At 37.3% G+C, this 14,627-nt stretch overlaps 1 protein-coding gene across 1 annotated transcript; it reads right to left on the bottom strand.

Moving 5' to 3' along the window:
* Positions 1–634: 634 nt before the first annotated feature.
* On the bottom strand, positions 635–7,969 carry LOC125828771 (uncharacterized). Its single transcript, XM_049508097.1, has 3 exons — positions 7,716–7,969; positions 6,760–7,303; positions 635–796 (listed from the first exon to the last, which is right to left on the bottom strand). Exons 1-3 carry the CDS (start codon positions 7,967–7,969, stop codon positions 635–637), a joined length of 960 nt encoding a protein of 319 aa, XP_049364054.1.
* Between the last annotated feature and the right edge of the window lie 6,658 nt (positions 7,970–14,627).

The following is a 14,627-nucleotide window of genomic DNA, read 5'->3' as shown; positions in this document are numbered from 1 at the left end:
TTTAATTTGCTAGGTCATAGGCCACCTAATTCGGTTTGAGCTAAAAGATATGATCGTTTGAAATTGACCCTAAAATCTAAGTCTAATGAAAAGCCGTTTAGGTGAGACCCGACGAGCCGCAGTGCCTTTGTGGCCATGATCCAGAAGCTAGGCAACCCTCCCTTTAACCCCTAAAAACTAAGTCACCACCACGATCCTTCCCACGACAAGTGATAGCCTTCACGAGCGGTGAAGTGGCTCGTGTAGAGGGGACTGTTTTGGGTAGCCTTGGTGTGGCTACTGCCTATCCCACCACGAGCGACACCACGAGTCGTGGTGGTGGTCATGGAAGGTGGGGCAGTGTCTATGGAAAGGTGGGCTGCCCTAGCCCTCTTCCTTGGCTCTAGCCCTCTCACTTAGCACTAGTTTAGTCTACTAGATTCCGATATGTTATAGTAGGTGTGCACATCAGTGAAGTTTTGCGCATTAGAGGCAATATGATAAGTGGCTCAACAATCCAAGGAGCCTGTTGAGTTGGAGATCATGCAACATAGTTTGCCCAGGCTTGTAGATGATTGTGTGATTGTGATCTGCAAACCTTAGCAGAATGACCAGGGTGGACACACAACTGGCACTTCAGAGTGAGGTCATAAACCTACTGATAGTCATTGTTGCCAGCACGCCTTGACTGGTTGGTGTTGGGGGAATTTGCATTTGAACGCCTGTTAGAGGTGTTCCCTCGGTGAGGATGCATGTTTATTTGCTGTGCAATAGCAACAGTAATGGGTGTTGAGAGTGGCTTCTTTACTTCTTCATGCTTGATGAAAAGTTCATGATCAAGTCACTTCTCGTAAAGTTCTGGATAAGAGATAACATAATCTCTTGCACAAATATCAGCTAATATTTCACAGAATTCAGGTCCAAGTCGAGTGAGGATGTAACACCCCGACTTTTTTAAACGTCTAAATTAATTCGTACATTCGTGGAAAGACAAGAGGGTGAGTAATAAATTAAAAATGATGTGGTATGTCATATTTTAAGTGTTCAAGGTTTGTATCTCAAGTTTTGAAGTAAGGTAAGTCGCAAAATAAAAGTGGGCAAAAGTTATCGTAAGTTCCTTTTTAAAGATGTAACACCCCTCAAAATGAAGTAGGATAAAGTAGAGCCTCACATGGGTTTTATGCATTAATAACTTGTTAAAATAATGAAGAATAGCCTTTTTAGTCAGTTTAAAGAGTTTGGAAGTCAAATGTCAAGGGACAACCAAGACGTTCGGAAACTAGTGTTTTACGTGTTGGTATGTTCTAGTATGTTGTTCATATTTTTATGTGTTGTTTGGAGTCTAAAATCAGTGGAGGTGACCCTAGTGTTTTAATAAATATTTTTAGGGTCAAAATGTTTGGATACGAAGCCCGGGGGGCCACCCTAAGGGTCCCCGAGGAGGACCCCAACCTTAGCCAAGCAAGCTGCCAAGGCAGCTTGAAGTTGTGCTTGGAGGGAGCATGTCCGTGTCGCGAACTAGCTCCACCAAGGGCCAAATGTTTGGTCCGCGTCGCGGACTCTTCTGTCTCGAAATTTAATTTTCAGAAACTTGTGGGAACACCTCCGCGTCGCGGACTTGTTTCCCGACGAAATCTGCGAAAATAAAACTCAAGTTAGACTTGTCTAAAAAGGTCCAACTAAGTGAGGGGTAGTTTGGGTAATATGTGGGTTATTGTTTAAAGTGTTTTTAAGTATTTTAAAGGTATTTAAAGTTGTATATTGTATTTTAGAATTCATTCTTCCAAATCAAATCCCTTCTCTCCCCAAAAGTTCTCTCTAGAACTCCATTGGAGGCTAGGTCAAGTTAAAGCTACGGTTGAAGGTTTCAAGTGTTTTCTTCTCAAATTTCGTGGGATTCAAGAAGGTTAAGGTATGGGGATCCTTTATCCTTGATTCCTCTTCCATTCAAGGAGCCAAATCAAAGTGTTTTCAAAGTTCTCCCAAAAACCCTAATTTCAATTCTAGCATGGGTTCTTGCATGAAAAACTTTTAAATGATGTTTTATGTTGTTATTAATGATTATTGATGGTTTTAAGAAAGAAATCTTCATGAACCCATGTCTTCTCAAATTCTCTAAATTTGGTCTAAAGTGGGTCTATTCATTTTGAGTAATTGATGAAGGATTTTTGAGTGGTTTTATGTGGGTTGTTCTTATATGATCTTAACTATGTTGAATTGTTGGAAATTGTTATTGAATTGTATAATGTGAGGTAGTAGCCTTGAATGGTCATAAATTGGGACTTAGGCTTTATGTTGGTTATTGGATATTGTTTAGCTTAGCTTGTATAGTTGAATGTTGTTATTATCATTGTTATTGTATTGCTAATTGTTGGAATATGAGGATGATGAAGATAGACATGGAAAAAGGGTAAGTTGACCTAACTTGATGAATAATGTATAAGTGGCACGTAATTGAGTATTGTGCCTTATGGCCTTGGAAAGGTGGTAAGATGGCTTGATCTCTTAATATTGCTATAATTGCTTCTTAGGTTGGATCCACCTTTGGTGGAAGTGTTGCTAGTTGCTTTTGAATTATGATTGTGGCCATGAAGGGCATTATATGAGTATTGTTTTATTATTGTGTTCATATATATAAATGAAGCTATATGTAAAGTTCTATATGAAGCTATATGTAAAGTTTTATGTGAAGCTATATGTGAAGATATGATGTGAATGAGTTTATGTGATCTTGAGATGATCATATGTAAAGTGGATAGCATTGTGATTTAAAATATGATTTCTCATGATGTATATATGTGATGATGTTGGATTATGAAGTGTCCTCAAATGATAATGTTGTGACTTGATTAGTAGACTAAAGTGTCTCTTCTTGTTACTTAAAGTCTTGAATGCATGAATGTGTGAAGTGGGCTAGAACTAAGAAATGGTGCCCTTTCTATAAATACTAAAAGAGGAATTCTAGGTCCAGACTTGAATCGGCAGAACTAAGAAATGGTGCCCTTTCATAAGTCTAACTTTCCTAAGTAGATGTATAACCTTGAAGGATGGGCCTTAGGGCGATGTTCCCTTCTTGAGTGAAATGATAGACTTAGAGATGGATGGAGCCGGAACGGCATGCGAATCCTTATCTTAGAAATTTAAATGAACTATCCTTATGAACCTTGATTGGCTATGACTAAGAAATGGGGCCTTTCTTGGGAAGTGGTACTATGAGTTGGTTGAACTAGAAAAGGAACTCTCTCTAGTACATATGTGATAGAATATTCTATGGGAAACAAGGCTAGCACCGAGTGGATGTGGTTAGGAAGGTGTCCTAGTTGAGTATGAGTTTAGGCACAATGAACTTCCTTGGACATCCCCCAAACCATGTGCCTACATGGGTTGCTTACTAGTTCTACCCTTGGTAAATAGAACAACCTCCACGGAGTAGGATAGACTCCGGATTCCATGCCTAGCTAGTATGGTCTATGTCGGTTATGCCTATTCCCATCATGTGGGATGTGCACTATAGTTATTGGATAGGTTCTACAACATGTAGGTAGTAGTATGGGATGCTATCTACACATGGCACGAGTAGGCTTTGAAGATACTAAAGTGAGTTCCCTAAGTCTAACGACTATTATGTGAAAGTCCCCTTATGTGCTTGAAGGTCTCCTAAGTGGTTTCTTAAAGAATGTTGGTCTATTGATGTTATGTTGTAAAGGAAATGTCCTTATCTAAGGTAATCTTGAGGAACACTTAAGTGTGCTTGACGAGGTCGTATGGGCGGTTACTTCTTGTCTCACTCAAGCGTGTCTTAAGGTTATATTAGGTAGAGGTCCTATGCTAATGAAATTGCATGTGTTTTTCTAAAGTTAAGCATGAGTTGGAAATGGATATGTTGAGTATGTGTATGGTTGGCTATGGTCTTATATGCGAATGTTGACTTGTATTATATCTCTTATACTTGTGAAGTGAAGGTTTTATCAAAAATGATATGAAAGCATATATTCCTTGTAAATGTCTGTTGAAGCATGTTTTTGCATGGTTTCCATACTTAGTACTTAATTGTGCTAACCCCTTTCTTTTCCTTTTTGAATAAAGTGTAGGGATTGAGAGATAGTGACATGTCATGACTACTTTTTAGGTTTCTAAGTGTTGACGATAAAGACTTGGTGTGTCCTCATAGATTCGAGGACAGCACCGTACATGTTCCTTTTGATGTATGCATATATTAATCAAAATACAAAACCTACTACTGATCTTCTAGAATGGTGGAGCAATCACGGCAACGGATTTCCAAAACATCAACCGGTTGCTCGAGATGTGTTAGTTATTCAAGCATCTTCAGTAGCTTCAGAAGGCGCTTTTAGTGCAACAAGATTTCAAATTGGAGATCATAGTTATTCATTAGCAGCAGATAGCTTTGAGATATCAGTACTATTTAGAGATTGGATTAATGGCGAGAGAAGGAGTTATGATCGTCCAGCTTTACCGACCAAATTTGAAAATGATATTGATGAAATAATGCAAGATTTTAGTGACGACGACATTGATACATTGGAGGAAATATCTAATCAACCAATTCCAGATCATGTTACTAGAGAAATGTTAAATGATTTAAGAAAAGATTTCTTTGGTAGGATAACTATTAAATTTAAATGTCTATTAGTATGAGCATGATATTTTGAGGTCTAATTCAAACAAAATCCTTCCTAGAAGGTGGCTGTGTAGATTAGATCTTTTATTACTCTAATAATATTTTGTAAATCAAATTGTACTATTTAATTAATATTAATAAAACTATAGGCTATTCGCCTTAATTTTTTTTATTATTGTCTTCAACTTTTATAACTTATAAAATTTGAAATTTATACTTTTAAACTTTTAAAATTTGAAATTTAAACTTTTATAACTTTTAAATTTTGAAATTTAAACTTTTATAACTTTTAAATTTTGAAATTTCAATTTTTAAACTTTAAAAGTTTGAAAATTTGAAATTTATACTTTAAAAGTTTGAAATTTCAATTTTCAAACTTTTAAAGTGTGAACTAAACTTTTATACTTTTAAAGTTCAAAATTTAAATTTTTAAAGTGTGAAATTTAAACTTTTATACTTTTAAAGTTTGAAAGTTTGCATTTTAAACTTTAAAAGTTTAAAAGTATAAATTTTTAACTTTAAAAATTATAAAAGTTATAATATTATTTGGTTAATGTTCCTAATATTTTACTTGTAATAAGTAAATTCTTTTTTTAAAATGTAGTCGTTGGGATCCAATTTTCAGTCCCGGTACGGTACCGGTCCGGGACAGATATACACATAATTTTCTGGAACTACCAGTTCCGATCCGTCCCGGTTTCGGTACGGTTCTGCCCCGTGGTACCCGGTTCCATTCCGATTCGTCCCGATCCGGTAGTCCCGCTACCGATCCCGTTACCAGCCATAGTGTTGTTATTTTTCCTTTGACGAATCATGTTTGGTTAAATAAATTAAAAATTGTTTACAAGTATATGAATTATATCTTTGTTGGGTGTAAGATGAAGAAGTGAATATATGATTTCACAAATAGAATATATTCTTTAATTTTAATTTTTAGTGTTTTCGGTAAAAAAAAAAAAAAAAAACTTTCTCAGTTAACTATGGACAGTCAAATAATTATGTTTGATTTATCTACACAATTAATCAAAAAGTCAAATATGACAGCCAATAACAAGAACGTCATCTATTATGTTATAACTTATAAAAAAAATTAATATACAAAAAGTAGTTCTAAAAGATAAAATGTAGTTATTCTCTTCACATGTTCTTATGATATCTAAACAGTTTAACGTGGAATACACATGCACAACACATATGGTTAGATGACAAGAAAAATACACAATAAATATCATTTATAAGGTAATATTAGTGCGATACAACTAATTACATGATTGAACCTCATCAAATTGAAATAAATATATATAATATTGCATTTAACTAATAAATCCATAAATGTCGCCGGGGCATTCATCAACCCAAATGACATAACCACAAATTCATAGTGACCATACCGGGTCCTAAAGGCCGTCTTGGGGATATCAACCCCTCTCACCTTCAATTGGTGATAACCCGAACGAAGGTCAATTTTGGAAAAATAGCTAGCCCCTTGAAGTTGGTCAAACAAATCATCAATTCTAGAAAAGGGATATTATCCTTAATGGTCACTTTATTCAATTGACTATACTCGATGCACATTCTAAGAGACCCATCCTTTTTTCTAACAAACAACACGGGAGCACCCCATGGAAAGATGTTCGGTCGGATAAAACCCTTATCTAGCAAATCTTTTAATTGCTCTTTTAACTCCGTCAGAGCCATTCTATAAGGAGGAATGGAGATTGGTTGCATATCCGGTAAAAGGTCAATGCCAAAATCTATTTCCCGCTCGGGAGGAATACTGGGCAAATCATCGGGGAAACTTCCAGAAACTCATTCACTAACGGAACCGACTCTAGAGAAGGGGTTTTGGACTCAACAGCCATCACCCTAACAAGATGATAAATACACCCTTTGGAGATCATTTTCCTAGCTTTAAGACGAGAAACAAATTGACCTCTAGGTATTGAATTTCCCCCCTTCCACTCCAAGATAGGCTCATTTAGAAATTGTAATTTAACCACCCGAGTCCTACAACCGATAGAGGCGTAACATGCATGCAACCAAATACCAAAAACCACATCAAAGTCTAACATGTCTAACTCCACCAAATCCACCAAAGTAACTCTATGGGACAAGGAAATGGGACAACTTCTACAAACTCTTTTAGCCACCACCGAGTCACCAACCGGGGTAGAGACCAAAAAAGGTTCTACTAACACATCAGGGAATATTTCAAACTTCATGGCCACAAAAGGTGTCACAAAGGACAAATTAGCACCGGGGTCTAACAAGGCATACACATCATTGCAAAAGACTTTTAACATACCGGTTACAACATCCGGGGAGCTCTCTTGGTCACCTTGGGATTGAAGAGCATAGGAGCGGTTTTGCTTTTGAGCATTGGAGTCTGAACCGCTTGGAGGAGCTTGTTTATATTCCCTTCCCTTAACCTTGAGCATTGGACAATCTCTCATGTTGTGGCCAACCTTCCCACAACTAAAACACCCATCTGTACCAACAAGACACTTGCCATCATGTTTTCTTCCACATTTTGCACAATTAGGCCTAGCAACATAAGAACCACTACTATTACCTTCTTGAGGTTTAGGGTTGGAAACCCTATCCTTGTTGAACCTTAGAGCACTAGAGGAGCCTTTATTGGAGAACCTTTGTCTGAACCTTGGTCGACCTTGTCCATCAGACCTAGCATTGGAGAAGTTCCCGTCACCGGTTTTATCTCTTTTCACCTCTTTATTCTTTTTCTTGAGTTTTGATTCCTCAATTTGTTGAGCATACACCAGAAGCTTTGACATATCCATGTCATGAAGGAGAATTGTCGTTCGGCATTATTCTTGAACCAAGTTGGACACACCCGTCAAAAATCTACTCATCTCATCCCTCGAATCGCCACCATAGATGGAGCATACTGGGATAGTTGGGTAAATTTCAAGGCATACTCCTTGACACTCATGCTACGTTGCCTAAGGTTAATGAATTCTTCCACCTTAGCTTCCCTCAATTCTCGGGGAAAGAATCTATCAAGAAATGCCAATTTGAATATTTCCCATTCAACCGGCCCGCTCCTACGGGTCTTCCCCTCTTCCATAGATCATACCATACTTGAGAAACATCCTTTAGTTGGTAGGCGGCTAACTCCGCCTTCTCTTGCGAAGACACTCCCATAATAGCAAGAACTTTATAAACTTCATTGATAAACCTTTGGGGATCCTCTTCCAATTTAGAGCCATGAAATTCTGGAGGGTTCATTCTAGCAAAATCCCTAACCCTAGAAGCAGCCGAATTCACATTAGGATTCACCGGAGCTACAACTTCTCTATTGTCTTGAGCCGTCACGACTTGAGCCAACATTTGGATGGTAGACATAAACTCCGCATGATTCACATTCTCAACCACGAGATCAACCAGAGCTTGGTTAACTTAAGGAGATTTATTACCTTGAGGAGCTTTCTCATTCACATTGACACCCTCCATTCTTCTAGTGTTAGCCCTTTATGTGTTCATATCCTGATGACACAAGAGAATGATTAGAAGAGGGACTTTATAGAGTTAAACCCTAAGGCACGACTTAAGAGTAATTAAAGAAGTGACATTTCCTAAACATCTAACCTCTCATTCATAAGTATGGTGCGCTTCAAACTCATGAACAAGACTCTACTAGACGTGGCTTATGAGACATCATCCTAGAATCATTCTAACCTTGTGCTCTGATTACCAAGTTTGTCACGACCCAGGGGTACCCCCTAGATGTAACAAGGCACATAGAACCCCGAAAGGCTCCATGTAAGCCACTTAGCATACCACAACATAAGCAATAGAACAATAAGAGTAAAAACGCATTTCAAGTCCAACATTTTTATAAAAGGAAAGAGGAAGTTTAGACTTGTCTCAATTAGCCATCTATGACAATCCTTAAATCAAATAGGGTCACAGCCCTTATAGCATAATCCAGAAGTCAAATACAAGAAAAAGGAACTACAAAGACAACATCCGTCTTCGAACCATGAGGACTCACCACAAACAAGGAGAAATGAACAAATCCAAGCTCTAGCCACAATGGGGACCACCTTGAGAACCGTACCCTACACTTGGAAAAAATGTAGGAAAATATGGGTTAGTACAAAAATGCACTAAGTATGATAGTCATGCATAAAATCATGAAAACATGCCAAAATGGACATTTTAGTTGAATGTATGCAATTTACTAAGTTAGAGCATCATTTGGAAGATAATGGAAAATCATAAGTCATAAGTATAATCAACTCATAGATCATCATACCATAAGAGGAAGCTACCATAAATACCCTCAAAGCATACTTGTGCAATGCATGAATAAGATCCCATAATCCCACCCATACTAAGTAAAGCTTCTTGAGTAACTATAGTTCATAATTCATATTCTTGTTCATACTATCATAAAGGGGAAATTATCCTTAACCGACATAGACCATGTGATCTTACCATGGAATTTGGTGTCTACCCCACATCGAAAAAGGGTTGTCCTACTTGCCTAAGGTAGAACTATAATCTTAGCTTAGGTGGATCCACCAACTAAAGACCTATGTGGGCACATAGTTTATGGGATAAAGAGATTTCTTCTAGAAACCCAAACTCAACTAAGGTAGAAGGTTTTCATCTCAAGAGATATATACTATGGGAACCCGAACTCAACTAAGGTAAAAGGAACTCGTTTGAAAAGTCGGACTCAACTATCGTATTAGCTTCCATCTCATATTCATATCCACTCGGTGCTAAGCATTAATTCCCATAGATTACATATTAAGTCTTGACTTAAGTGCATATTCATGGAAGAATGTTTTGACACTGGATCCAACATAATTCATACTATGACTCATAGATTCAATAGGTGAGAATAGAATTTCAACCTTAGAATCATCATATTGTGAGAACACCTTTCACATCATACCATATTCATACATAAGTGTGCACATGAGGACAACCTCCAACAACACAACAACTAGATTATAATCATATTAACTTTACTCTCAAAGTGTTCTTAACGTGTATACATCAATCTCATAATCATGCATAATTCTCATACTTTTCCTTTCAAGGACAAAAGATCATATTCAATCAACACATCTAGAATTACTACATTAGACATGGATATAATCATAATTCAAGTAACCCAATCACTACATACATAATTTCATACCATTCTTCTATAATCAACAAACCTACATCACAAGATCATAATTGAGAAAAATGGGGAATTCATGGGTTCTTGGGTGTTTCAACATAAAAACCATAATAATTCATCAATTCAATCAAATATAATGTAATTAAAGAATTGGAATTTGAAAGGAACCCATGACTTAGAGACAAACCCTAGATTTTAGGGAATTTCTATCTTTGAAATTGGAGTTTTGAAGGGACTCCATGGATGAAGGACTACCATACCTTAGCAATGGAATCCAATGGAATTGAGTATAAAAACTTGCTCCTTGAACCCTAGCCCCAACTTGCTTCTTCTTCTACTTCCTTGAAGTTCTAAAGAGAAAATTTAGGGAGACGAGATGAACTTTGGGAAAATATTTGGGTGTTGTGAAAATATGACTTAGTTTAGGTGAATTTGAATTTAAAATGACTTATATAGTGACCCTAAACTTAACCAAAACGACTTCACTTTGATAGGACTCAAAACAGAATTACCCAAAACACCCCTCACTTAAAGTGAGCTACTAAGTGCCACGAGGGGCTCCACGAGCCGTGGTCCCCTTCGTGGACTTGAGGCAGTGGCTTGGGCAATATGTGCCCTTAGCTCACAAGCCCAAGGCATTTTCACGAGGGACTCCACGAGCCGTAGTCAAGGCCACGAGTCGTGGTCCCTCTCATGGACCTTAAGGCAGTGGCTAAGCCACTTTTCTGCACCAAGCTCACACCACCAAGGCATGACCAAGGCCACTCCCACGAGCCATCTAAGGCTTCACAAGTCGTGAAGTGGCTCGGGTGGAGGAGCAAATTTGGGGCAACCTTGGGGAGGCTACTACCTCCACCTTCACGAGTGTCACCACGACTCGTGGTGACCACCACTGATTATGAAGGCCCTCTTGGTCTTGGGGCAGTGCTATGCCAAGGCTTGGGCAGCCTTGGCCCTTGCCCCTTTGCCCTTGTCCCTAGGCCACCTCCATGACTCTAACCCTCAATTGTTTAGCTCTAGTTTTAGCCTACTAGTTTCCAGAGTATTATACGGAATCCATTATTCCCCTAGAAGGGTTGGGAGTTGACGAAAGTCTTACATATGAAGAGGTTATGGTAGAGATCCTAGACCGGCAAGTCAAGAGATTGAGACACCAGGAAATAGCTTCAGTAAATGTTTTATGGAGAAATCACTTAGTTGAGGGTGCTACTTGGGAGGCCGAGGCCGATATGAAGTCCTGATATCCTCATCTCTTTCCTTCTACTCATATTCAAGCTTTAGGTAAGTAGTTCCTCTTGAGTTTTAGTGTTTTGGGAGTCGTGTGTGTTATATGTGTATTTCCATGATTTCCTTATATTATGCGTGTTCTTGAGAACATGTTTAGTAAGAAAATGATTTTTTATGATTGATGTTCCTCATGTTGTTGTGTATTGAGTATGAGTTGCATATTTAACTTCATGAGATGAATTGATGAACATGCTTTATATGTATATTCTTTTCTTAAAGGGAATGGCCTAATGGTTTCATGAGATTGTGTTGAGCATGCTTTAAAGCTTGGAGAAGGTAGTTCCTCTTATGAATATGAGAAAATGTTGAGTTTTCATACATAATGGGTTGTTAGATGTAGTTTCTACTTCCTTGTGATGCATTGATTATGTTTGAGATAGGGTTGATGTTTCCTCCTTTGAATTGTGCATTATTTTGATGTTTCATGCATGATGGCCTTCTAGTCTTAAGTCTTTATTTCCGTAAGGTGTCTAGATCGTCATTTGAGGACGAAAGTTCCCAAGGGGGAGATATTGTAACACTCGGGAACTTAGTAGGCTAAACTAGATCTTAACATGAGGGTTAGAGTTGTAAACGTAACTCCCCATACTTAAAAATAAAGGGTTTCGAGTTGGATCATCAAAGTATGACCCCTAAGGGCCAACCATGGGTCGTTGAAGAAGACCCTAGAAAACTATGTGGGCAGTGACCAATGAAGAGGACCTACGCCCCGTTGGTCCATCCACACCTCATGGGTGAGGAATCGTGGGTCGGTGTCCCAAAAATCAAGCCAACTACACCCATCCATGGTTCACCAACATGCCACGTGGGTCCATCCACAGACCGTGGTCATGGGATCGTGGGTGGTGAGCTTCAAACTGTTTTGAGAAGTTAGTTAGGGATACTTTGGGGTTTTGCGATTTTAATTAATATTAAGTGACGTAGTTTTAGCCTAAATTAGATCACCTATATAAGGATTTTATATCACTAAATTAAGTCTTTTAACTCATTCTTCCAATTCCCAAAAGAAAGACCTGAATCCTCTCCAAAAATTCTCTCTTTAGAAAACTCAAAGAAGAAGAAGAAAGTGAAGGCTAGGGTTAAAGGAGCAAGGAGCTTTACATAAAATTCTTAGGGCTTTGTGATTGAGGTATGGTGGTTTTCATCCATGGGTAGCTTTCACCCATAGAGCCCTCTCAAAATCTTCAATTTCAAATGGTAGATTTCCCAATTAGCTAGGGTTTTCTTCATTCACCATGGGTTATTTGATTTAATTATTTTAATGGTTTAGTTATGTCTATATATGCATGAATTGATGATCTACAATTCTTTTATGATACTTCCCATCTGAACCCATGCAAATCCCTATACTTCTCTAAATTGTGATCTCATATGTTGGGTTGTTGATTGAGAAAGAGTTGTTCTATCATCTAATGTATGAATTGATTGAATTACATGAAATTATGATGAAATCTCTATCTAATGCTTATGTTCTACATTTGGTGATTAATAATGGCTTTGAACCTTAGAAGGGCAAAGTGTGAGTTTATGTATGATCTTATAAACCATATGCAAATGTTTTAAGGGTGGTTTGAGAGTAAAGTGTCAATGTTAATTGTGTTGTTGTGTTGTTGAAAGGTTATTCTCATGAAACACTTACAAACATGATGTGAAAGGTTTTCTCACAAATAAAGGATTCTTAGGTTGAAAGGTTATTCTCACCTAATTGAATCAATGAATAAGAGCTATCCTAATGACCTAACTTGGATTGATGGTCAAGGACATTCTTCCATGAGATATGATTTAAGTAAGACTTAATAAAATATCATGTGGGAATTATGCTTAGAACCGACTGGATATTGACAATGAGATGGAAGCTCTCCCGTGAGTAGAGGTCGGGTTTCTAGAAGAGGTCTCATGAGATGGAAGCTCTCGCGTGAGTAGAGGCCAGGTTTTTAGTAGCAATCTTTGTATCCCATACACTATGTGCCCCCATAGGTTATCTAGCTAGTGGATCCACCTAAGCTAAGAGTTCATGGTTCTACCTTAGGCAAGTAGAACACCCCTTTTTCGGTGTGGGAGACACCGGGTGATCATGTTTTAGCTCACATGGTCTCTATGTCGGTTAAGGCTATTATCCCACAATAAGAACATGAATAATGAACTATGGTTACTAAAGAGACTGTGATTATGAGTTCAAAGGTTTTAAGATGGTATTGACTTATGTTGTCCATGATTATGACTTATGACTTCTATTGTCTTATATGATGTTCAAACTTGGCAAATGGCATGCTTTCAAATGAAACGTCCCTTTTCACATGTTTTTAATGTTTTTTTATGCATGGCTACCATACTTAGTACATTTTTGTGTTAACCCTTACTTTTCCTACATTTTCCCAGGTATAGAGTCCGGTTCTCGAGGTGATCATTCTAGTGGCTAGTGCTTGGACTTTGCTACCTTTCGAGCTTGTTGGTGAGTCCTCATGGTTCGAGGATGACTTTTCTCATGATGTAGTTTCCTTTATTGTATTTTTATTTTCGGACATGTTGTATGGTCTAGGCCCTATTTCATTCAAGTTTTGTAATAGATGGCTATATTGAGACAAGTCTAAACTTCCTCTTTCGTTTATGAAAATCTTTTAAGACTTGGAATGTGTTTTTACTCTTTATTATTCTATTCTTATGTTATGATATGCTAAGTGGCTTACATGGAGCCTTTCAGGGTTCTATGTGCCTTGTTACATCTAGGGGGTACCCTGGGTCGTGACATAATTAAATAATGCTGACATCGGGAAGTCGGTTTTTTATATTAATTTATTTTTTAACTTATATTAAACTGTCATCCGAAGGATGATTTATTTAAAATTAATTGCAAATAGTAATTTATTAATTTTCTACAAGAACACTATATAAATATTTTAATGAAAATTAATTTAACTACATACTATTTAATTTTACTAACTTTCGAAAGTCGGTATTATAATTTTTTTTGTTTTTTATTTTACACAAAATCGTCCTCCGGAAGATAATTTAAATAAAATTAATTCAAAATATTTTTCAATTTTATTTTTTATATTTAATTGAGAAAAAAAATATTGCTATTTATTTATTTATTTAATACCGACATCAAGAGGTCAGTTTTTAATGTAATTCGTTTTTTTCGAGAAAAATTCCGACCTCCAGAGGTTGGTATTTAGTTTTCCCGGTTTATTTTGCATAAAAACCGACTCCTTGTAGTCGGTTTTCTAAAGTTTTTTTATTTTTTATTCTTTTTAACAATATTGACCTACGGAAGTCGGAAATTACCGACTTCCATTTGATGTCGGTAATTTTTAGGTCGGTATTCACTATTTTTAGTAGTGTTCATTGGAATCCATTAACCGGACTCCTAGTCGTGCAAGTCTGTGCACATCTCTTGCTAACTCTTTCCTGCCTTCCTCAACATGGGTAGTACTACCCATAAACAAGTCTGCTTAAAGCATTAACAATAACATTAGTCTTACCTGGGTGATAGAAAATACTCATGTTGTAATCTTTCAATGACACCAACCACCTCCTATGTCTAAGATTAAGCTCTCTCTG

This window comes from Solanum verrucosum, unplaced genomic scaffold (genome assembly GCF_900185275.1).
Source record: "Solanum verrucosum unplaced genomic scaffold, falcon-dt-bn FXZP01000242.1, whole genome shotgun sequence".
Taxonomy (NCBI): domain Eukaryota; kingdom Viridiplantae; phylum Streptophyta; class Magnoliopsida; order Solanales; family Solanaceae; genus Solanum; species Solanum verrucosum.
The sequence above is the reverse complement of the archived record's forward strand: the minus strand, read 5'-3'. Positions and strand labels throughout refer to the sequence as shown.